This window comes from Balaenoptera musculus, chromosome 11 (assembly GCF_009873245.2).
Source record: "Balaenoptera musculus isolate JJ_BM4_2016_0621 chromosome 11, mBalMus1.pri.v3, whole genome shotgun sequence".
Lineage (NCBI taxonomy): Eukaryota > Metazoa > Chordata > Mammalia > Artiodactyla > Balaenopteridae > Balaenoptera > Balaenoptera musculus.
Window position 1 is genome coordinate 25036116 of NC_045795.1, and position 24654 is coordinate 25060769.

General features: G+C 51.5%; 1 protein-coding gene across 5 annotated transcripts in view; it reads left to right on the forward strand.

The window, feature by feature from the left end:
- The window catches only part of TRAM2 (translocation associated membrane protein 2), a 74435-nt gene that overhangs the window by 41842 nt on the left and 7939 nt on the right, over positions 1 to 24654 (forward strand). For 4 of the 5 annotated variants that reach the window (XM_036869207.1, XM_036869210.1, XM_036869209.1 and 1 more), the window contains exons 3-7: positions 14442 to 14551; positions 15030 to 15146; positions 20745 to 20803; positions 21966 to 22050; positions 22603 to 22673. In XM_036869207.1, the coding sequence (XP_036725102.1) occupies positions 14442 to 14551; positions 15030 to 15146; positions 20745 to 20803; positions 21966 to 22050; positions 22603 to 22673 (442 nt within the window). The remainder of the gene's footprint in view (positions 1 to 14441; positions 14552 to 15029; positions 15147 to 20744; positions 20804 to 21965; positions 22051 to 22602; positions 22674 to 24654) is intronic. The other variant, XM_036869208.1, reaches the window with a different exon arrangement.

A 24654-nucleotide genomic window follows, 5' to 3' on the forward strand; every position in this document is an offset into this window, starting at 1 on the left:
AAGTATTGTCCTGGGGACCATGGCAGTTGAAGTACATGTGAGCGGGACATGCCTTTATTGTAGGAAGGGCCTGTTTGTAAAGTCAGATCATGACCAGAGGGTTGATTTTTTTTTTTTAGTTTGAAAAAAGACTTTCCCAGAGAAATTGGGAGACAAGTGATACCTAAACGCTTCCCTCTCATTTAGCATGAAGCAAAGGCTTCTTGCTCCAGGGCTGAACCCAAAGCTTCTGAGCGGGAGGAGCGTTCCCCCAAGTTCCTATCATGCCCTCAATTTGTTTGTTTTAACTAATTAATTAATCGATTAATCCAGACAAATATTTGTGTGCCTGCTGTGCGTCAGGCCGGACTATAAAGTAATTATAAAACATGTCTGATCTCTGACTCACGGAACTTACTGTTTATTAGGGAGAGAATAGATAACACACAGCAAACAATAAATAATTATAGTTGTGATAAGGGTGGTGAAGGAAATATACAAGGTTGTGTGATAAGGAAAAATGAAAGGGTGATGACCAAGTGTTTCTGGGAAACTGCCATTTGAACCGAGTGTGTGTGCAGGTGGTGTAGGGGGGTTTAGGGAGGGGGTCTGGGCAGAAGAAAGAACGTTCCAGGCATAGGGATCAGCATGTGCAAAGGCCTCAAGTGAGGCACAGACACCTTGGTGCATTCTAGTCACTGAAGGAAGGCCAGTGTGACAGGAGCCTGCAAGGTTTGGCATTTTTCTCGGGTGGGGCTATGCAATTCTACCCCTAGAATCCTCCTCCAGGCCAGAAGAAGGCCTGGGTAGAGGTGAAGGGACATAAAATCCATACTGAAAGAGAAGATCAAGTATTGCTAAATAGCCTGACTTTTATTTAAATCTTGCCATTTGGGGCTGTTTGAAATAGGACAAGCAGATCATCCAGAGAGACCGTGCAATCAGAGTAGCCTGTTTAATTTTGTTTTGAGCTCCTTGATCACCAAACCCAGTGTGGTGATGTTTGGTTTATAAGTTGCAGAGGAGGGCAGATTTCTCACGGGAAAGAAGCAGTTCCTAACCGAGGCCTGTTGAGGTTGCGAATTTAAAGCCCTCCCCCCAAAATCGCTTTAAGGCTGCAGGTGCTTGGGGATGGATCCTATTTGTATAACCAGGGTCAATTCTGATTTCTAAGGTTTCTTCTTTAAGTGGCCTGTAACTCGTTCAACTCAATGTTTAAAATGTGAATTTTAGGAGAGCAGTAATGGTTTTCATACAAAGTGATCTACTGTTTCTAAATCCCTCATCCTCCCTCAGCAGAGGTTTTCAAGTTCTATAGAAAATAGCCAGTGGGAATGCTGATGAGTTTTTTTGCCTGTTTCCTTTCCTCCCTCTCCTTCTCTACTATCTTCTTCCCGGCTCCCAGCATGTGTTTATAGGCCAGTGGTGACAAACATACCACAAGGTGAGTGGCTTAAACAACAGAAATGTAACGTATTGTACAAGTCCAAGATCAGGGTGTCAGCAGGGCCATGCTCCCTGGCTTGTGGCAGCGGGACACCAATCTTTACTCTGTGTCCATAGTAGCCTCTGCGTCCCGTTTCCCCTTTCTAAAGGGACACCAGTCATATTGGATTAGGACCCATTCTACTCTACTATGGCGTCATCTTAACTCTTTACATCTGCAATAACCCTAACTCCAAATAAGCTCACATTCTGAAGTGCTGGGGGTTAGGAATTCATGAGAATTTTGTGGGGACGTGGTTCAACTCATAATACTAGCTGTAAATACATGATTCTGTCACATTATAATAGCTAGTTAAGAAGATTAAGCTCCGTTCAGAGAGATGAACTCAAAGAAGAGATGGGTACAGTTGTTGCAGTCAGAAGTTGTGCATCTCGGGGCAGTGCCAGCGTCCTTGGCGTTTTCTTTAAGGTCAACAGCGATGAAGCAGGAAATGTTCTTTTTTTTTAATTTACAAATTTATTTTTTTTTATTTATTTATTTTTGGCTGCATTGGGTCTTCGTTGCTGTGCACGGGCTTTCTCTAGTTGCGGCGAGAGGGGGCTACTCTTTGTTGCGGTGCGCGGCCTTCTCATTGTGGTGGCTTCTCTTGTTCTGGAGCACGGGCTCTAGGTGCGCGGGCTTCAGTAGTTGTGGCACGCGGGCTCAGTAGTTGTGGCTCGCGGGCTCTAGAGCGCAGGCTCAGTAGTTGTGGCGCACGGGCTTAGTTGCTCTGCGGCATGTGGGATCTTTCCGGACCAGGGCTCGAACCTGTGTCGCCTGCATTGGCAGGCTGATTCTTAACCACTGCGCCACCAGAGAGGTCCCTAAGCAGGAAATGTTCTTGTCACCACATCCCGTCTCTCCTCATTCCCACCTGTTAGGGTTGCCAGACTTAGCAAATAAAATATCCAAGGCCACCTGTTAAATTGGCATTTCAGATAAACAGCAAGTACTTTTTTTAGTGTAAGTATATCTCAAAGTATATATGGGGCATAATTACAGTAGAAAAGTATTCTCTGTTTATCTGGAATTCAAGTTTCACTGACCGTCCTGTATTTTATCTGCAACCGTACACCCAGCCCAGCTCCGGCAAGGAATAAAATGTCACGTGTCTGGTCTTGCCATTAGACACTCCAAGTCCTTCTGATTGAAATACCACAGAGTATCTGCTATTATGGCCAGAAGTATATAGACCGTAAAAGGTCAGCAAAGAATAGAGGCTTGAGTCTTCCCACAGACAGACTCATGGGCTGCTGGCTCCCCTTCTGATGTAGAACAGGTGACCCCAGAGAGGCTAAAATATACCAGGTTCTTTTGAGTCGTGCCACTAGTTTGCTGAGTTGTCTTGGGCAAACCATGTAGCGTCTGGGTCTCCATCCCCACCTGTCAAATCGAGGGTGAAGGTCACTGTCTCAACCCCAGCGATTCCTCAAGACAGGAATCCAGGAGGCACTTGCTACTCAGGTTGTCCACAGACCAGCATCACCTGGGAACTTGTTAGAAACACAGACTCCAGGCCCCACATCAGACCTTCTGCACCGGAACCTTCATGTTAACGAGATCCCCAGGTGTTTGAAGTGCTGCTGCCCTGGGTGAAAAGCTCTAAGTAGGCTTGCAGATGACCCTGTGCTTCCAACCCCAAAGGTAAGAGAGGGAAACCCCATAAATCCAGTAATTCATTTGCATCTTTCTGTTCTTGTCCAGTTTTGGTTTTGCTATAACTGTTTAGGAGCGGGGGAGGGGGGACTATCATGGGTGGATTTGGTTTCCAGCTGGGCTGCTGCTGCCCAGAAGTCACGGGCACCTGGGTGTTCCTGGGCACCTAGAGCGAGAAGGCTGGGCGCGAGGGGCCTCTTTGAGAGAAGGGTTGGTTTCACAGTAAGCAAAGGGAACAGGGACCCATCACCTGGCTCTGTTGGTCCCAGTGGTTTTATCACCACCAGCTGCCGTGTAGCATTTAGCAGCTGGAGATGAAAAGCCCGGGACCCTCCCACACCATAGCGTGGCCCTTGTTGTCACAGCCCTTCCAAGATGAGACACACGGCCCCATCAAAACAACCTCAGACAGATGGTTTTAAAGCCTCATTCAGCGAAGGCCTTTGTCCAGGGCTCAGAGTGTGTTTTGTTCCCTTGCTAGCTGGTAGGAGTTAGTCTTGTCTTGTGCTTGTATCATGTACTTGGAAGATTGGCATCACATATCAAACCGAGCCCCTGTTTGTAAGATGAGCTTGTGGGGGACAAAAAGGGAAGAGACAGGTGGACGACAGGGGCTCCAGAGGAGGAAACCTGACTTGATTACAGACGAAAGCTGCCCAACCCGGACCTGTGGTCTGTCCAGCTACAAGAGACTTGAGACTCACAGAGCCTGGCCTTGTCCTTTTATACCAAGGGAGAGAGTTGCTGGACATTCCCAAGGATACAGCAGTAAGGGCAGAGGAGGGTCTGGGCTGCTCACACCCCATGCAGCACCAGGGCCCAGGGGAGCTGTGGGAAGGTTGGGTTGCCAAACGGGATGGTGGGCATGGCCCAGGGGACCCATTGAGGAAGGCAGAGATCTGGGTCCATCCTGGTCCCTCGGGCCAAACAGCTGCCAAGATCCCCTTTGGCCCTAAGGTCCTGTCTGTATGAATAAGAGAAAATAAACCAGAGTCTTCAGTGCCCTCACTGTATTGGTTGGCATCTGAGGAAGAGTGGGGCTTATAGCCAGCCCTGGACTTGAACTTTTATTTTTTCAGTAAGCAGAAACTACTTATTAAACTTTCTTAGTCTGTTCAGGCTGCTATAACAAAATACTGCAGACTGGGTGGCTTATAAACAACAGAAATTTACTTCTCACGGTTCTGGAAGCTGGACGTCCGAGATCAGGGTGCAGCCTGGTCAGGTGAGGACCCTCTTCCAGGTCACAGACTTCTTGCTGTGTCCTCATGTGGTGGGCGGGTAAGGGAGCTCTCTGGAGCCTCTTTTATAAGGGCACTAATTCCATGCATGAGGGCTCCATCCTCATGGTTTAAACACCTCCCCAAAGGCCCCACCCACTAATACCATCATCTTTGGGGGTTAGAATTCCAACATGTGAACTTGGCAGGGGACACAAACATTCAGACCATAGCAGTTATTATCTAAGTATAACAGTCGTGCAGGAAAGTGGAGGAACCGTAAGAGGTCACCTCCAGGTAACAGCACCTTGGAAGTGTGTCCCCTTCCCACCTACACTTGATTTTTGTCCAATCGCCTGTTACAGCCTGGAGAATTTATCCCACGTGGAGCTTCTAGAGGTTTAAGCAAGAACCACTGGGTTGAGTCACTGTGGCTAATTGTTAACCAGCCTGAAGCTGACCAGGCCGGTAGCATCTTTGAACAGCTGCCTCCCCTCCCCCGCACTCCCATTTCTCCTGATCAAATCTTTTCTTCTCCTGTCTGGCCAGGATCATGTTTTTTTCTTACTCCGTTGTTCTTACTGAAATAATTTTTGTCCTTAATTTAACAATGAACTTGTTGATGTTATTTTTATCCAAGTTAAAAAAAAAAGGCTGTGATTTTAGACATTTTTTGGTATGTGATCTCGAGGAGCTGTTTCCTCTTTATGGCTCTCAGTGAATTAACAAAAAGTTCACACCTTCCGCCTGGCGCTGCATGTTGTCTGCCCAGGCCAGTTGTAAGTAGAAGCCTCAGACTTAGAAACAGTGGAGGGGCTGAGTGTGGGCCTGGCACCAGGAGTTGCTGAGATATTTCTTTCTTGAAGGCCACAGGCTGGGTTACATAGCCTTATAAAAAGGAATGGTACATCAGGAAAACTACGTAGAGGCTGGGCACTTTTATTTCCAAATTCTCTTTAATGCATCTCTCATTTTTGCTACATCTCTCATTTTTTGCTACATTTTTACATCATAAAAATATACTTGTCTTCCTACGTTCTATAAAGCTGGAGAAAATAGATTACAAATCATGCAGTCTGGGGTTAAAATGGTAACTCTGCAGATTCTTTAATTCTCCGGGCAGCCTGGGAGAGAGAGGGAGGGAGAGTGTGTGTGTGTGTGTGTGTATTAGTTTGCTAGGGCTGCCATGATAAAGTACCACAGACTAAGTGGTTTATACAGTAGTAAAGCACACACATTCTTAAGGGCACAGTGTGATGAATTTTTACATCTGTGGGCACCAGGTCGGGAGACAGCCTTCCCAACTTTCTCATGCCCTTCCAGTCAACACCCCCTCCCAAAGCAACCGCTCTTCTGCTTTCACGTTTCCTGATTAGTTTTACCTGTTCTTGCCCTTCATTTCTCCCTGATTTTTAAAAATGGCTCCATTTTTTATATCAGTACGTGCGTCAGAATCCCCTGGGGAATTTAAGCACAGATCCCTGGGTCATGCCCAAGTTTCTGATTCACTGGTCCTGGAGTGGACATACATGCAGCAGTGTGTACCCCTGGGATCCACGGAGAGGCTGGCACTGTGGTCCACAACCACAGCGTGTTACAACTGTGTGTTATAAGCCCCAGTGTCTGTAACTCTGGTCTGTTTACCCGGTCCTCCGTAGATGAAAACTTCTTGGGTTGTTTCCATCAGTTTATTGTCAGAAACCATGCTGCTGTGTGCAACCTTGTGCATGTGTCATTTTGAACGTGGCAGGTACGGCTGTGTGATAAATTCCCAGAAGTGGAATTGCCCCATCCAAGGGCTGATGCATTTGTAATCGCGATGGAAATTACCAAATTGCCCTTCCGAAGAGGTGGTCCATTCTGCATCCCACCAGCAGTGTGAGAGAGAGCCTGTTTCCCCGCAGCCTCAGCAAGAGTGTGCGTCAAGCTTTGGATTGCTGCCAATCTGATAGGGATGAGATGGTATCTCATTGTAGCTGTAGTTCATTTCTCTTCTTTTTCTTTTTTAAATAGTTTTTTCTTTTCTTTCTTTTTTTTAAACAGAATGTTACTGAGAAGAGTGGCATTTTTTTTTTTAATAACTTTATTTATTTATTTATTTTTGGCTGTGTTGGGTCTTCGTTGCTGCGCACGGGCTTTCTCTAGTCATGGAGAGCGGGGGCTTCTCTTGTTGCGGAGCATGGGCTCTAGGCACACGCGCTTCTGTAGTTGTGGCACGTGGGCTCAGTAGTTGTGGTGCACAGACTTAGTTGCTCGTGGCATGTGGGATCTTCCCCCACCAGGGCTCAAACCCATGTCCCCTGCGTTGGCAGGCGGATTCTTAACCACTGTGCCGCCGGGGAAGTCCGGCATATTTTTTTTAATTTTTATTTTATTTTATTTATTATTTATTATGTTTGGCCGCGTCGGGTCTTAGTTGCGGCACACGGGCTTCTCTCTAGTTGTGGTGTGTGGGTTTTCTCTTTCTAGTTGCGGTATGCGGGCTCCATAGTGCGTGGGCTCTGCAGTTTGAGGCACGCAGGCTCTCTAGTTGAGGCGTGTGGGCTCTAGAGCGTGGGCTCAGTAGTTGTGGCGCACGGGCTTAGTTGCTCTGCTGCATGTGGGATATTAGTTCCCCGACCAGGGATCGAACCCCCATCCCCTGCATTGGAAGGTGGATTCTTTACCACTGGACCACCAGGGAAGTCCCTTCATTTCTCTTCTGTGTGAGGTTGAGCATCCTTTTCAATGTATAAGGGCCATCTGTGTTTCTCTTCTCTGTGAACTGTCCGTTCATACCCTTTGCCCATTCTTCTGTTGGGTTATCTTTTCATCCTTAGGTTCTAGGTGCTCTTCATACATTAGCGAGATAAGCCTTTGTTTATGATCCGAATTGTAAACATTTTCCCCTTGGTCATCACTTGCGTTTTGATTTTGCTTATGGTATTTTTTCATATCTAAGTTCTGGATTTATATATATTGTAAAAGATTCAAAATAATGGGAAAACAGAGTTGGCCAAAAGCACAAAAACCAACAGAAAGTAACTCACAAATCCAGGTTTGCAGGGCTTAGGAAGGAAGCCGGGAGAGAAAGGAGGCATCCACGTGTGCAGTGACGCTCTATAAGCCACCAGGTGTTCGGACAAAGGCAGAAGCCTCACTGGCAGGTGGCCAGACTTTAAGGGGATGTGAAGAGCAGATGGGGCGTCAGCCACAGGTGGCCACGGGCCAGCTCAGGTCCCGGGGAGGAGGTCAGAGACTGCACAGCTGTATCCGGACAAGACGGGACCTGTGAAGGCATGCGGGAGAAGCTGCTTACAGGTGACACCAGGGGAAACAAGAAAATGTCTGTTAGTCATAGGAAAGCAGACAGGAGGCCAGTAAGAGTGCCGCTCCCAAAGGGCCGGCGGCTCCACCTGAGGCTGTCAGGGCAGCCAGGTTCTTAGTGATCACGTTGACTCTCTTTTTAAACTTTGATCAGAGATAAACAAAGCAAGTGTCACTTTTGACGGAAGACAGGATGACATCCACAGAGGGTGGGTCGTTATTGAAGGTGCTCCTTCCAGGGTGAGGTTAACCCCTCCGGGGGATATACTGACCTACTCCATGGTGGTGCATAGGAAAGAGGGCTCACAGAATATGGGTGTTGGGAGGTGTCAGGGGTCATCTGGGCTGGGGATTGCAAATTGGTGGCCTTTGGTCAGAGTTGGCTTGTGTGCATATTTTCTTTAGCCAGTTTGGTGTTGGCCCATAAAGTGTTTTTACAAGTTTGGAATTAGTCACCAGCATTTAAAAATCAGATGATTTGACGTAGGGATTTCTCTCTTTGCTTTTGAAATATGGGGCCACACCCCTCCCAGGGCCTTCCCCACTCCTTTCTTCACCCCTTGGGACATGTATTCTGCACTTTGCCAAAGTCTCCACTCCTCTCTAATGTCTTCTCGGCATTGAGACTGCCTGGCAGCCACCATGTATCCCAGTTTGAATTGTTTTTCTTTTAGTAAGGTTGAAATGGAGGTGGATCTTAAACTTGTTTCTCTTGCAAAGTGGAAATGTGGAAGACAGACCAAGAGGGCCCTAGAGCTAAGGAAAAACAGTGGGGAGCATATTGTGGCACTGAAGACCGTTCCCTGTTCAGTGCAGCGGCCTCTGTGTTGAAAGGATTTATCTTAAGACGCCTGGACCACTTTGCTCATTGCATTCCCCACCTGGTCTCTGCGGGCGTTTTGCTGTGACTCAGGGCCGGAATCACTTCTCTGGTCTAAGAGCTCAGAGATGTGCTGAAACACACTCTTCTAAAAAATCACAGTCGCTCACTGCCAGACCATCGCCGTTCTTTTTGAGAGCTCATGCAGGATAGGGGCACTGCTTAAAGGGTCAGAGCTCTAACTTGGGGAGTGAGAGGATTTTTATAGGAATTAGTGAGCAGCCAAAAATTTAAAAAGAAAAAAAATCCAAAAATATCCATTTGTTTATAGCCTCTTGGAAAAACACAAAGTTCCAACCTCCTCCACAGCTCTGTGGCAAGCAGAAGGGGCCAAACCAATCTACTTTCCTGCCCTGCTCAAAAGCAGGAAGGTAGCAGACAAGGGGAACCTGCATGAATCAGAGCACAGCTTGTGAGTATTTGGATGTGACGCTGCTTGTTCTGTTGTAGGGAGAAGGAGATCAAAGGAGCAGCTTCTTACTAGTAGGGGGGCGGGGGCAGGGCCGGGGGGGGAGGATGTGAGGTGGCTTTGGGGGCTGGGCTGGGCCGTCGGACACTGGGAGACTTGAGAAATGGCCCCTGTCCCTTTACCCTGTGAACCCTGTTTCTTCATCCCCTCTGCCCACCCCATGGGTGGTTACAGGGATCAAATGAGACAGCACGTTGAAGCATTCTGAAACCGTGGGGGCTGCAGAGGACAGACAGATTCCAGAGGGAGCTTTAGGGTCATTCTCCACGGCCAGTCTGCCAGCTGGTCTGGTCCTTTTGGTTCCATCAGCCACACCTCTCCGAATTTGTCTTCTCCACCACACTGCCACCATCTGAGTGCAGGGCGCTCCCGCCCGCCAGCCTGGGCTCGTGTGAGTGCCTCCTGACTGCTCTCCCGGCCCCATTCCGGTCCCCTAGCCCATCCGTCTGGCAGGAAGAGTGCGTCTGTGACTCAGTCCTCCAGAACCTTCCCTTGCCTTTGGAAGCGTGTCTTAACCACGACCTGTCGGGGGAGCCCCCCGTGGCATGGCTTGCCCACCCCTGCTCTGCAGGTCACGCCAGTCCTCTGTCCAGCAGGATCTTCCCCGGGTGCCTCGGCCCAGACCACTCCGCCCTCACCAGCTCTCTGGCCCGCGCCACCTCAGTGACCCTTCCTCCCCAGGGCCCTGCCCCTCCTCATGTCCTGCCCACCTCACAGCACTGATCACACCTGGCCGCCGGTGTTTTTTTAAAATTATAGTGAAATACACATACTGTGAAATATGGACCATCAATCATCTGAATGTACAGTTCAGTAGTGTTAAGTACATTCACACTGTTGTGCAATCTCCAGAACTCTTCATTGCAAAACTGAAACTTTGTATCCATTAAACAGCAACTCGCAATGCTCCCTGCCCCCAGCCCCTGGCAACCACCGTTCTTTCTGTCTCTGTGAGTTTTCCTCCTCTGGGAAGCTCCTGTGATGGAATCATACAGTATTCGTCTTTTAGTGACGGCTTATTTCCCTTAGCATTATGTCCTTTAGGTTCATCTCTGTGTAGCATGTGACAGGATTTCCTTCCTTTTTAAGGCTGAATAATGTTCTGTTGTATGTGTAGACCACATTTTGTCTTTCCATTCATCTGTTGATAGACACTTGGGTAGTTGCTACCTTTGGCTGTTGTGAATAGTGCTATGAACATGGGTGTACAGATATTTCATCAAGATCCTGCTTCCAGTTCTTTCGAGTCTGTATCCAGAAGTAGGATTGCTGGACCATCTGGTAGTTCTATTTTTAGTTTTCTAAGGAATCATCATACTGTTTCTGATAGTGACTGTACCATTTTACATTTTCACAAACAGTGCACGAAGGTTCCAATTTGTCCACACCCTCGTCAACACTTGTTATTTTCTGTTTTTTGTTTGGTTGGTTTTGTTTTTTTTTTTAATTGTGGCCATTCTCATGGGTTTGAGGTGGTATCTCATTGCGGTTTTGATCTACATTTCCCTAATGATAGTACCCTGTGCTATACAGTAGGACCTTGTTGTTTATTTATCTATAGTAGTTTGTATTTGCTAATCCCAAACTCCTAATTTATCCCTCCTCTCCCTCTCCACTTTGGTAACCATAAGTTTGTTCTCTGTGTCTGTGAGTCTGTTTTTGTTTTGTACATAAGTTCATTTGTATCATATTTTAGATTCCACATATAAGTGATACCATATGATATTTGTCTTTGTCTGACTCACTTCACTTAGTATGATAATCTCTAGGTCCATCCATATTGCTGCAAATCTTTGCCCATTTTCAGTCTGGTTGTTTTTTGTTTTTGTTGTTGCTGTTGTTATTGGCCTCTGGTTTTTAGGTATAGAGAATTTGGTGTGCACTGGCTAAGCTCCGAGAGGGCAGGGCCATGCCCACCTCGTACCCTGCTGTCCCCCAGCACCCAGCATGGGGCCCTGCACGTGGTTTATTAGTGGATGAATAAACATGCAAGGAGCTCTCATCAGCAAAGGAAAAAAAGAATGTATTAGTCTATCCATCCATTCTTGTTTCAAGAAGGTTTTAAGGCTCTGGTCACATCTCTTTGGAACCATAGTATATGGGGTGAAGAATGGAGGTGACTTGAAGAGGCTTTAAGATGGATAATTCAAAGTCTTGACATGTTATTTAACTACTTTTGGACCATGCTTGTTTGATTGAGCATAAATCCTATTTTGCCTAATAATGTTGGTCTCGATGGTGAAACTTTGCATGTGTTTAGTTATTTTGTAGTTTCAAAATATGCTGCCATCTAATTCGTCTCCTTTGATCCTCCCTTATGAAGAAGGCAGGGAAAGGGTAATGCCAGCCTCATGATGGAAGGGCAGGAAGGAGAGGCTGACCCATACGCCCATCTCTTCCCTTTCTCCCATGTTTCCTCCTCGGTCCTCGGTGCTGATTCCCCTCCCTGATCTCAGCCCCATCCCAGGTCAGTCACCTAGTCTTACCAGGTCTCTGTCGCTGATGGCCCTCCTCCCTCCCTGTTCCCATTTCCCCTTTAATTCAGGTCCCTGTGGTTCCTTACCTGCATCACTGGTGTCTACCTCCAGGCACGATGCTGTTTACTGCTGCCAGAGTAAACTTTCTGAAGCCCAAATTTGCTCATTTTCCTATTGAGTTTGAATTCTCTGATGTTTCCACATTGCCTTCAGGATAAAGTCCACACCCTTTGACGTGGTACCCTGGCCGCCTGCAGCACTGCATCCTCCTTGCCTGCATCCTTAGCAGATGCTGCGTCCTCTGCCCAGGATGCCCTCCTCCCCGCACCTGACTACCCCAGCTTGTTCTCAAGTTTCTATATCTTCCTGTTTACCCTGAGGGGCTGCCCCAGCTGGAGTCGGCCCTCGCTTGCCTTGGCTCGCTGTGTGGCTGTGTTTACCTCTTGGCACCATGTGGCTGTCTGCCTGTGTGTAGGTCATTGTACATTTATTTGTCAGTCTCCCCACTGGTCTGTGCTCTCTGAAGCTGGGGCAGCGTGTTTCAATAATTAGCCCGGTGGCTCTCACAGAGTAGGGTCTTTGTGGAAGGTAGGAGGGAGAGGAAAAGGGGAAGCTTGTCTGATCTCAAAGTTCATGCGCTCCATGTCCTTACTGCCCCCTCCCACGCCCCCCCCCCCACCGCCCACCAGTGCATTCTCCCAGTCCAGGGTGGCGGGGTCATGGGTTGACTCCCAGAGTGACATAATCAGCTCTGCTTCGCTCTGCAGCCACCCTGAAACTCACCCACCCTGGCCTGCCTTCTGGTAAACGCATCCCAGCAAAGAGAGATGACTCGTGTGTGACTCAGCACGAAGGCAGCACAGCTGGAAAGGGGGCCAGTGTGTCTGCTTGGGGGAGGGTGGGCCACAGAGCACCAGGGATCCAGGCCTGCCAACTGGAACGAAGGCACGAATCCTCCTCTGTCCGTGGAGAGAGAGGCTGTAGTAGCAGAGCTTTACAAGACTTAGATACCTGGGATTCCATCTAATTTATTACTACTAAATAATATTTTAATAAACTACTATTTAGTGCATGTCTACCCATGGTTATAGGCACTGATAAGCATCTTGCATACAGATTATCTCGTTTAATCCTCACAATAGCCCAACAACAACAAAAATAATAGCAAATACATGTGTAGCACTTACTATGCACCAGATGCTATTCTAAGTAAGCACTTTGCGTTTTTGAAGTCACCTCATTCTCACAGTAACCCTGCAGTACAGGAACTGCTGTTATCCTCATTTTACAGATGAGGAATCTGAGGCACAGAAAGGTCAGAGGTGCTCCAGAGTCACATAGGAAATAAAAGACATTTTCTTTATCCATTTGTCTGTTGATGGACACTTAGGTTGCTTCCACGTCTTGGCTCTTGTAAATAGTGCTGCTGTGAACATTGGGATGCATGTATCTTTTTGAATTAAAGTTTTCATCCTTTTTTTTTTTTTTTTTTCTGGATGAAGAAGATGTTTTATACACACACACACACACACACACACACACACACAATGGAATATTACTCAGCCATAAAAAAGAATGAAATAATGCCATTTGCAGCAGCATGGACGGACCTAGAGAATATCATACTAAGTGAAGTAAGTCAGACAAAGACAAATATATCACTCATATGTGGAATCTAAAAAATAATACAATTAAATCTATTTACAAAACAGAAACAGATAGACATGGAAAACAAGCTTATAGTTAGTTACCAGAGGGCAAGGTGGGGGGAGGGATAAATTAGGAGTATGGGATTAATAGATGCACACTACTATATATAAAATAGACAAGCACAAGCATTTAATGGATAGCACAGGGGACTATATTCAATATCTTGTAATAACCTGTAATGGAACATAATCTAAAAATATATATATGTATAACTGAACCACTTTGCTGTACACCTGTAACTGACACAATATTATAAATCAACTATACTTGAATTTTTTTGAAAAAGAGGGAGTTGTGGGTTCCCTGGTGGCCTAGTGGTTACGATTCCGGGCTTTCACTGCCATGGCCTGGGTTCAATCTCTGGTCCAGGAACTGAGATCCCACAAGCCACGCAGTATGGCAAAAAAAAAAAAAAAAAAAAAAATCATCAATATCAAAAAAAAAACAAACAAAGAGGGAGGAAATAAATGACAGAGCTTTGATACAAGCTCAGGTTTCCGAGTCCACACTTTTTTTTTTTTTAATTATTTTTATTTTTGGCTGCATTGGGTCTTCATTGCTGCGTGCTTTCTCTAGTTGTGGAGAGCAGGGGCTACTCTTTGTTGTGGTGCATGGGCTTCTTATTGTGGTGGCTTCTCTTTGTTGCAGAGCACGGGCTCTAGGCGCGCAGGCTTCGGTAGTTGTGGCTCACGGGCTCTAGAGCGCAGGCTCTGTAGCTGTGGCACATGGGCTTAGTTAGTCTGCGGCATGTGGGATCTTCCTGGACCAGGGATCAAACCCATGTCCCCTGCATTGGCAGGCGGATTCTTAACCACTGTGCCACCAGGGAAGTCCTGAGTCCACACTCTTAACCCTGCATCATGCTTTCTCGATGAAGTATAACTGCAGTCCCATTTTTACAGGGAAGGCGATTACGGCTCAGAGAGGTTGGTCACTTTTCTATAGCCACACAGCCAGGGAATGATGAAGGTTGGCTGTCTCCAACTGCTGGCTGCAGCCACTGTGCCTTCCTGCCCAGATCAGGAGACATCGTCATGATATGCCGTGTGCCGGCTTGTCCTTTCCCCTCCGCACTGGTGCTCCCAAGGGCCAAGTCCAGAGGGTGGGTGGGGTTCTCGGGAAGAAACTCTTCTCAGTCTGGGTTACAGCCAAAGGGAAGCATTTGATGGCACATTCTGCTCCAGATCTCCTTTCAGTTTTGGGTCCCAGAGCACTTCCTCACCCAGGGGTGCTGACGTGACTCTCGTTGCCTCCACAGATGGCGAGACGGTGCACTACCACTACGGGCCGAAGGACCTGGTCACGGTCTTGTTCTACATCTTCATCACCATCATCCTGCACGCTGTGGTGCAGGAGTACATTTTAGATGTGAGTGACGTGTCTGGATTCCGAGATGGGAAGCTGGGGGGATTCGGCGGGTGGAGCGGCTGCAGCTCTGAGGCCTCCGCTTTGTGTGGAGGCCCTGGTTGGACCTAGCAACTGGATCTCCTGCACCACAGTTTGGTCTCCGTCCCCCCTCAAAGCCTTCGTAGCACGTGGGACCACAGTGTTTATTACACGGGAGGGAGCTGCCTGAAGTATGACGACACGGTGTCCTCAAGGGTCGAACACAGCAACCCTTGGGGGATGTTTTCTTTACATCTCAGCTAAAGACATTAATCTCGCTGCTTTCTCAAGATGCTTGCCTTAAACTAAACACTATATGCACACACGAGGCTTCCACGAAATAACTTGGATGAGGCTGGCTTCAAACTTCAGCCCTTTTGTGGGGAGAAAACAGGAGTTTGAAACCTGCCGTTACCTATACACTCATATGTTAACATGCAGGATTCTCTTTATTCTTTAGAAAATCAGCAAACGGCTTCATCTCTCCAAGGTCAAGCACAGCAAGTTCAATGAATCTGGACAGCTGGTCGTCTTTCACCTCAGCTCGGTGATCTGGTGCTTCTACGTGGTGGTGACGGTGAGTGGTCCTAGGGACTGCTGATGGCTGGGGCCCGGGCTGCCATGTTATCGCCGTGAGAGAGGGGTCAATGGTTTAGGTGCTATTTGATAGCTGGGGAGCGTCCTCTGGTCCAAAAGTAAACACTTGTTATCGTTATGATGTAATGTCACGGTGATGACAGCATATAGCTCCATAGCTCTGTGTTCCGTCCTAGGGCCCTCGCATGGTGCTGTCCCCTGAGCTAAGTTTTATGTTCATTCCGTTATCTGTGTTATGGATTGAAGAAATCCAAGCTCAGATTTCACAGTCGCCCCATGGTCACGTGGTTCTGAAGTGGACAGGCCTTGGACGTGAGGGTCTGGTTCTGTTGCACCACACTGGCCTCCCGAGGCTCGGCCAGCATCCCCCCGCGTGCACATCAGGTCCCGTGAGAGTCAGCGCTGTTTCTACAAATGCCTGGAGGACCAGACAGTTGACTCGCCTCTCCTTTTGCACAAGAATACTCTTATTTCAAGCAACCTTTGATACAGCAAAATTTCTTCGTACAAAGGAATGTGGACAGCCCTTCGGGGTTCTTTGTAACAAGGCTGTCATCCTAGGAAGTCTTTAATCCCCTCCATCCCCCCCAACCTGGAGCACCTCCTGTCTGTAACCCGGTCTCTTCCTCAGGAGCTAGAATTGTCCTGTGAGAAATCCAGGCCCGGGGCTTGGAAAATTCAGCAACCCTGTGACCTCCTAGAAGCTTCCTTCCCTGCCTCCCCTGACCTCTCACCCCCTTGCGGGCTGAACACTGAATCCATATTCTCAAAGCGGGACTCAGCATGCCCTTTTGTATGTTATCTTTATTTCTATTATCATTTAATCACAGAACAATAGGAATTTTAAACGCAGGGCCCAAGGCCTCTGTGCTCTGGAGCAGGCCTGCCACATTATACTCTACTCCCCCTGGGGCAGACTTTGTGTGTGGTCTGTGTGAGTAGCGCCCCCTACCTTTGTGCAGCACACGTGCGGCCCCGGGAAGTCTAGGTACCACTGGGCTCAGGCCTCTCCCAGCCACTGGGTGTTTGGTTTTCGTGGCCTCTGGAGACCCCGAGCTGCCGTGAAGCAGAACAGCCCTCGGGTCCCACGGACATTTAACTGCTCTTGCAGGAGAAGCGTTGCCTCATCTCTGAATCACTTTTGCCCTTTCTGCCTCACCCCACTGTCCACCCCAGCTGTGACCCAGTTTCACCAGATTCGCAGGCCGACAGCCAAGGGATTTCCCCCCACTTCCAGAGTGTGCAAGGCTCAGTGCTGTCTCTTGGCTTCTCCTGGGCCGCCCAGGGCTTAGAAATGATGCTCGTTAGTCTGGAGCTGCCCCGCTTTTCTGGGGGCGTTTATGACAGGCTTTTACCACGGTGACAGCCAGCTCTCCACTCAGCAGCTCCAGCAGGAGGTAGAGACCAAGGGAGCCTGGAAAGTTCCAGTGACCCCGGGTCCTGATACATCGTGTGGCTCTCAGCCCTCACCTGCTCCCTCCAGGCCATTCTGCGTGGAGTGAAGGTGACTGAAGAAGAGAGGGTCGTTTTGTAAAAGGAGTGAAAACAGCTAGTTTTTAAAATCCTGTGTTTCTGTTACGATGAACTTGTTCTCGATTCTTCTCTTTCGCTCTCCGGTCAGTTCATCGGCAGGTTCCCCCACCCACTGCCACCAGCACGTGGAGCGTCTGTCGCCCGCTCTCTGCCTCCACCTCTGCCCCCGGGCCCGTGGGTCTCTCCAGGGGATGCTTGACAATGTGCTACCAGCATCTAGTGGGTCGAGGCCAGCGATGCAGCTGAATGTCCTGTAGTGCCCAGGACAGTCCCCACAGCAAAGACAGTCTGGCCCCAGGTGTCACTAGTGCCACGGTCAGGAGGCCCTGAGCTGTAATCCAAGCCACCATCATCTCTTGCTGGACCACTTCTGGAAGGAGGCCGTTTCCACTCCTGTGTCCGCTCACCCCAATCCATTGTCTGCCCAGCCAGACAGATCTTTTTAGAACATAAACCAAATCACGCATCCCCTGCTTCAAATCCCCTGTCGTGCTCGCGCTGAAGTGGTTCTTCTTCCTCACTCCTGTGCTCTGGGTGCTGCTGGCCTTATCCATCGGGCTCACTGGCCCCAGCCCCACTGTTCCTCTAACTCTCCTGGCTCTCCTGCCTCCTGGGCTTTGCAGGGGTGCTTCCTCTGCTGCAGTGCTCCATCCCCTGACATCCCGTGCCATCCGAGTCTCCACCTAAATGTCACCTCCGCAGAGAACCCCCCCCGCACTTGTGTCTGCTGCACCACGCGTGTTGCTGTGGCGTTTTCTTGAGCTGTGTATTCTCTGCTGCTTGCCTCTCCCTCATACTGGCCCCCGAGCTGCTGGGAGCAGACACCGTGCTCACTGCTATCCCCCCAAGCACAGTTCCTGGTGTGTACTAGGTGCTCACTCAATATTGTTGTGAGAGGGAATAAGTAGACTGCAAATGCCTCTTCTTGTTCCAACCTTCAACAGTTTTTAAAGTAATGAATTGCTTGTTTTTATGGACATCATAGATGATCATTTAAAAAAAAATAAGCCATACATAAAAGTTGGAAAAAGAAAGTAAAAATCGACCCTAAATCCCTCCCTCCACGAAATAACCAGTTTGATCTTGGTGTTGAATTCAGACATTTCTCTCTGCATTGATCCAGGCAGGGTGATGGGGTTGTAGATGGGCCAACTGATAATTTAATAAGAATGTCGACCTCCTACCTTTAGTCTAGCTCTCAGCTACTGTTCATCGCTCAGGGGAGACAAAACGCTGTACTGGGAAGGCAGGGCGGGAGGGTTCCTGGCTTCCCGGGATGCCTCCCTTCACAGTTTAACCTGCAGCTCAGCACGCAGCGGGAGCGCCGCACGGGAGCGCCTCTGAGGCCGGGGCTCAGGTAAGGGCCGCCTCCTGACACACAGGCTGCCTGGGGCAGAACCTCAGCAGTGGGTGTCCCTGAAGGACCAGTGGGTCTGGGTAGCAGCTGGCTGTGTCAGGACTGCATGCTGCTCTCTCTTCCTGTGGTGCTTTTCGTTCATCCACTGGAAAGGAAGGCTGCAGGGGAGGGGAGGGGGTGCGCCAGCTCGCCGAGGCCTCCCTTGCTCCTGGTCGATTTGTAGAATCAGGAGAGAACAGAGGATCTCAAAGTCTGCCCCCCCAGACAGCAGGCCCACTGGCGGGTGGGATCTGGGGGCGAGCCCACACTCGGTGTGCTGTGCTGAGCTCCGAGGGGCCCCGGCCCAGCCTCCCTGGGCGGTTGCCTGGCCCGAGGTCTGGAAAAGACTGTTCTCAGAGCAGTGAGTCATTCTTCCTCTGGCTGCCCTGCTCGCCTCCCTCCGCCCGGGACTGCCCCTCACAGGCCGGCAGCATTGTTCTGGGGCGTTTTCTCTGCTGGTTGGCTTCACAGTTCTGATTTCTTTGTCTCCTAAGTAAAGGGCCAAGCCGGGGAGGGTCCCTGTTTAAAATCACAGGATCGTCTGGGCTTTAGATTTCTGTCAGGGCTGCTTTTCTTGGCCAGTCTTTTTTTTGGCGGAAATTCTTCTCCCACTTCGATCCCTGAAGTACCATTTTCATCCTTAAGTACATCGGTGCTTCCTCTAGGAAGGAATGTCCTGCCCGCTTCGGTTTCCCTGGAAAGGGGGTAGGGAGGGTGGAAGGCCGTGAACCTGTGTGCCCGGGCCCAGCATCTGATGCAGGTGGCGTGTGGGGGCCAGAGAGGGGTGGCCCCAGTGTGGGTGCAGAAAAGCCCTCGTCCCACCCCGCGTGCCCCAGAGCCTCCCCCCTCTGCCGGACTCTGAGGAGGGAGATGGAATGTGGCCGGGAGGGTCTGGTGGGGAGACCCTTTCCTTCAAACCTAAGTTACTGTGGCTGCCCTGGGGCCTGCGCCTGGTGGGACCCGTCCGTTGGGTCACTGTGCTAATGGGGCCCTGGTGTATCTGAAATGCCCGGGGGCACTCAGTGACTCGGGGTCTGGGTGGGGGGCGGACCGGCCCTCCCGTGGGAGTACGACTGAGGCTCCAGTAGTCACCTGGCGGCTCCTCTGGGAACTGCTGGGCCTCCTCCCCGCCGAGTGCGGCCCCGTCCTCGGTCCCGGTGGGAACATCTGAGGCTCTGGGCCCCCTCGTCAAAGCCACCAGTTTGGTTGGTTTAGTTCCGACTGACCGGGACAGCCCGGCCTGGGGCGTTTGGACCAGGAGGCTTGAGGCACAGCTCAGAATTCCGTCGTGCTGCTGAGAAGCCACCTCGTTTGGGGGACTCCCTCCTTTCCCTGTTTCTAAAAGGAGGTCAGGCTGGCGTCACCTCCTCCGCCCTCTCTGAGCGTCGCGTGGCGTCAGCCTCCTCTTGCTCGTGGTGGGCCGTTTCCTCGTATGTTCTGTCATCTTGGATTATAAACTCATCTTTAGCGAGGTTGTGTGTGTGAGAACCCTGTACGTTCTCGGATGAAAGTACGTCCCGATGGCTTCACCGGCCCACAAATACTGTTAATACCGAGTTCTTAGCGTGAGGGCTCCTGAACACACAGGTGATGTCCATTTGAGCTCCAAACCCACGTGAAAGTGAATCTGAGGTTACAGATTTTCAGCGGGTCATGTTTTTGTTTCCATCCTGAGCCCCGGGTGAGCAGACATGGTCCTCTTCTCCCTGCCTTGCTCGTCAGACCCTTCCGAGTCTCCCCTTTCTCTGGGGTGCTGGCCCTTTAAGGGTCTTCTGTTCCCACGCAGGCACGAAAGCTCTGGCCCTACAGCCTCACCCCCTGCTCAGGCTTTTAGCTCCCTACCCTCTTGGGCCCTCGGGTTTTCCCTTTCTTATTGTGAGTTCAGCTTTGCATTGAAAAGAACATTTGTTAGACTGCATCCAGCATGTCCAGATGTTTTGTAACAGGAGGGTTTTCAGGTCACCTCCCCTACTCTGTAAGAGGCCCTGGGCTAGATACTGGAGATGCAAGGAAGCGCCAGAAAAGAGCCAGAAAAAAGGAGCCAGAAAAGAAGGCATGAGCAGAGTCCTGATGGTGCTATGTGATACGTGTCACACGTGAGGCCCACTGGGGAGGCCTGTGGGGTCCTGCTATTCTTTTTATTCGTGTGGTGTAAAAAGCCAAAGTAGGCTTTTCGTTTTTCCAGTGGACGGTGGTTCTGGAGTCCATTTGCTTATTCACTCTACAAGCATTTCCTGAGTGCCTGCATGCCAGGCATAATACTCGACGCTGTCACATAAACATAAACTGTCACATTTATTTCTAACAATAACCCTGGGAGGGTATTTTTATCCTCATTTTACAGATGAGCCAGCTGAAGCTCAGGGAGACTGACTTGCTCAGAGGATGCAGCTGATTAGTGTCAGACCCACAGTCAGACTCGGGTCCTCTGACCCCAGAGCAGGCCTCTTCCTCCTACATCACGGCTCTCTTTTATAGTAAAGAGACCGGCCAAGTGCCAGAGGGCCTCCGTGTTCACGTTTCCTGTTCCTTCCTCATTCCGGCAGCTGGGGACTAGGTGCAACCCTGACCCTGACCCCTGACCCCCGGGCCCGCCCAGCAGGCCTCACGTTCACATCTCTAAACGCTGTCTCTTCCCGTCCACTACAGGAAGGATATTTAACAAACCCAAGGAGCCTCTGGGAAGACTATCCGCATGTGTACCTCCCGTGAGTATTGTCACCCTTGGTCCCCAGGGAGGAGCGGGCTGGTGCACTGGCTTCTCGCCCCATAATGTGGGCAGAACACGGGCCGGCGGGCCCGAGGACCGGAGCTCCCCCAAGCCTGGCAGGGCCCAGTGTCATGGAGGCAGACGTGTGGGAGCTACTTCCTCCCTGTGTTCTTACGGGCAATTCCTGAAATGACACGTCATCTGCAGGAGCCAAGGCACAGGGTCCTGTCTCTGCCCAGGCTGCCATCACAGAGCACCGCAGGTGGTGGGGTTCCCAGGGGCTTATAAACAGCAGACATCCCTTCCTCCCAGTTCTGGAGGCTGGCAGACCCAGTGTCTGGTGAGGCCACTTCCTGCTTCATGGATGATGTCTTCTCTCTGTGTCCTCACGTGTGGAAGCGGAGAGGGGCCTCTTTCACAAGGGCACTAATCCCACTCTGGAGGGCTCCACCCCCGTGACCTAATCACCTCCCAGAGGCCCCACGTCCTGGTACCATCACCGTAGGGGTTAGGATTTCAACGTGTGAATTTCGAGGGGGTGCAAACATTGGGTCTGTAGCAGGTTCCTACAGCGCCTGGGAGGGACGGGGAAGCAGAGCCTCTGCATGGAGCTTTCTGGGCTGCGCCCTCCTGGCACCTGCACACGTTCGCACACGTCTCCCCTCGGGCCTCCACGGGAGGCAGCGCCCCTCCTCTCCTGCGCCGACGGGACACCGGGAGGGCAGAGCTGGGCCCGCGTCCCCCAGAGACCACGGCCCTTAGAACAGCAGCACCAGAGACTTAGCAGAGTTAGGTCCTCCCTCTGCTGCTGAGACCACCCCCTTCCTCAGCTCATTCCTGCCACCCACCGTCTCCTGCCCCGACAGCGCTCTGGACTCAGCCCCCTCCTCAGCCTTCCCTCCTCCGCTGCTCTCTTCATCCTTCTTGGGTCTTTTCATGGACTTCCCATGCCCCTCCACGTGCACGGTCTTGTCTGTGGAGCAGTGTCCTGGGCTCAGGGGCGTGGTGCTCACCATCCCCCCATCTCCTCCCTCCACTCCTCCCTCTCGGCCCAGCTCCTCACACCGCCTGGCCCTTGCCCCCCAGCCCACCCCGTGCTTGGCGAGCACCTGCAGGGGCTTCTCTCCATCCCTCTGGGTGACTGGCCCCCTTGTCTCCAGCTTCCAGGTGAAGTTCTTCTACCTGTGCCAGCTGGCCTACTGGCTGCACGCGCTTCCTGAGCTCTACTTCCAGAAGGTACGGAAGGTGAGTACTGGCAGCCCCTCGCTGACGCTGCTCGTCCCCACTGCCCTCCTGCTGTCCCTCCCTCTGGCCGCCCACGCGTGGGGTGGAGACGGGGGTGTGTTGGCGGGTTGAGTGAGATGCTGAGCCAGTGCCTGTTGGAATCTCCCTGATGACCTCCAGGAGGGGGGCCGCCTTGTCAGCCTCCCGCCTCCCACACGAGATGTGTGGCTTTGGGGGACCTGACTCATCTTCGGGGGAGCGGATGGAGAGGTCTCTGCCTTTCCTACAGTCTTTTTTTTTTAAAGCCTCTCTCTGGTTGATTTCCTAAAGCCCTGTTCCCCAGTCCCCGTCTCTTCTTTCTCAACCTAGTTCCGCCCCCTGACCACCGAGTCTCCTTCAGACGCTGTGCAGCCAGGTGCGCGTGTCTCCGGTGGGACCTGGGGCTGTCTGTGTTAGAGCAGCCCCGCCCCGCAGGCTTGCCGTGTCCTTCTGCACTACCCCTGCTCCTCTGCCTCCCCCTGCATCTCCAGTTAGGGAATGAGCACGTGCACTGTTCGCCTCTCTTGTCTGCAGGAGGAGATTCCCCGGCAGCTCCAGTACATCTGCCTGTACCTGGTCCATGTCGCGGGCGCGTACCTCTTGAAGTGAGTGACACCCGGAGCGGGCCAGATCTCCCTGCCTTTCATGTCTGTGCCTCTCTCCACACAGTCATTTAATCAGGAGGCCTTTATTGGACACTCACTGTGTGCCAAGCACCATGCTAAGACCTGGGAATACACCGACAGATAATGGAGGGTTCCTTTACGTTTACTGGCTTATTCTCCGCCGAGCAGGAGAGACGAGTTACAGACAAAGGTAGAGACGGCTGGTGGGGCGAGCACTGTGCTGCCGTACGGACCACCTGCCGCGGGAACCCAGAGCAGCGACCACCTCCACCCGAGACAGGGCCAGGGCAGGGTCCCAGGGCCGCGGGCCGCGAGCCAGGGCTTTGCAGGTTGAGGGCAGCCTGAGCGGGGCGCCTGCCCCATGCGTCCAGGCGGCGGCGCTGTCAGAGCTCGTGGCCCTGGGCTCCCCTTCCCTTCGATTTGTCATGAAGGGTAGCGTAGTCACTGCTTGGTTGTCCTCATGTCAGAAGAGTTGCCGTCGCCTTGAGTGTCTCTGTTGTGAAGAGAATCACTGCTGAGCAGCACCTGTCCTTCTAGTTTGGAGTTTTCTCGGGCTTGGCTTTTGCGGTATAGGAGAGCACGCGCTGTATAACCTGCTCAGGTGCCCCGGGGTCGCGGGCCCGGGGTCTCCTGGGTCCGCGTGGCAGGCATCCCGTGAGAATGACTGACCTGGGGGACCGGAGCCAGGTCTGCTCTGTGGTCTCTGGAGGCCGAGAGCAGCGTCCGTGCCTGGCTGGGCCTCTGAGGGGCAGAGGCCGTGTGGGTCCAGCTCTGCTCCTGTGTCGCAGGCTCCTGTGCGGGCGGGCGGGGTGGGTCTGAGGACGCCAGCCCGCGGTCGTCCAGCAGTGCCGCGAGGATGGGGACGGGGAGGAGCAGGGCAGGGTCTGACCCTGTTTGGGCCGAGTTCTTGTTCTGGAAAGAGGCTAGAACAGAAGGCGGAGCAGCCGGTCCTCCAAGGTCACGCTGGCCCGTCCCCAGCGAGGCCGGCCCGGCTCAAGGTGCGGCCGCCTCTCTCCACTCCTTTTAATCTAGTTTTCAGGAGTGAGTGAGTGTGGGGAAAGGAGAGACCCTCGGCTGCAGGATTTCCCAAGGAAGACAGACCTTTGAAGTGCCCAGCGATGCGGGGTCTTGTTTGGGGAGAGCTGGGCGCTGGGGGCCTTCACTCACCCGTGGGCCCAGCCCTGCTTCAGGAGGGGCAGTTCCATCTGGGTGAAGGCAGACAAGGCCCTGCTCTCCTGGGCCGTCTGTTCTAGTGGGGCCGGGGGGTGGACCATAAATAAGGAAATGGGAGAGTTTCCCCAGGTGGTTAAGTGTGAGGAAGAAAGTAAAGCAGGGTAATGGGACGGCTGACTCGTCCACTTGGCCCCCTGTGGTGAGAAGAGCTCTCTGAGGGGGGACTCGGGTAGAGGCGCGCGTGACAGAGCCAGGCAGGTGGATACCTGGGCGGAGCTGTGCAGGAGAGGGCGCCGCAGGGTCAGGGCCCTGAGGTGGGAGCAGAGCTGAGCGGTAAGGCTTGAGACGGTCGAGGGCAGGATCCCGCTGGGCATCCTCGGCTGTGTGGAGACACTGGGTTTTCACACCATTCTCTTGACCGTTCTCAGGATCCAGTGACTTTCCTGAATGATTCCGCACTTCTTTGGTCCCCCTGTGTGGAATCACGGGGTCCCTCTTCACGGCCCGCAGGTTTTCCACCCTGCCCCCCAGTATCTCCCTGACTTCCCAAGGCCCTGCCTGCTCAGCAGCACCTGTAACTTCGCTGTGCAGCCTTCTTGCGTTTGTTTGAACCACAGCCGACCATCGGCAGCAGACTGCCTGGGAAAGTCAGTAAGAGCGTCGTGCCCGGAAGTGAGCAGGGGGCATGGGAATGGGGGCTCGTGTTTTAAGAGGTTGGTTCACTAGCACATATTTTGATGTTGAGTTTTGCTTCTTCGTATACCTCTTAGCTGTGAAGACTTGGGTG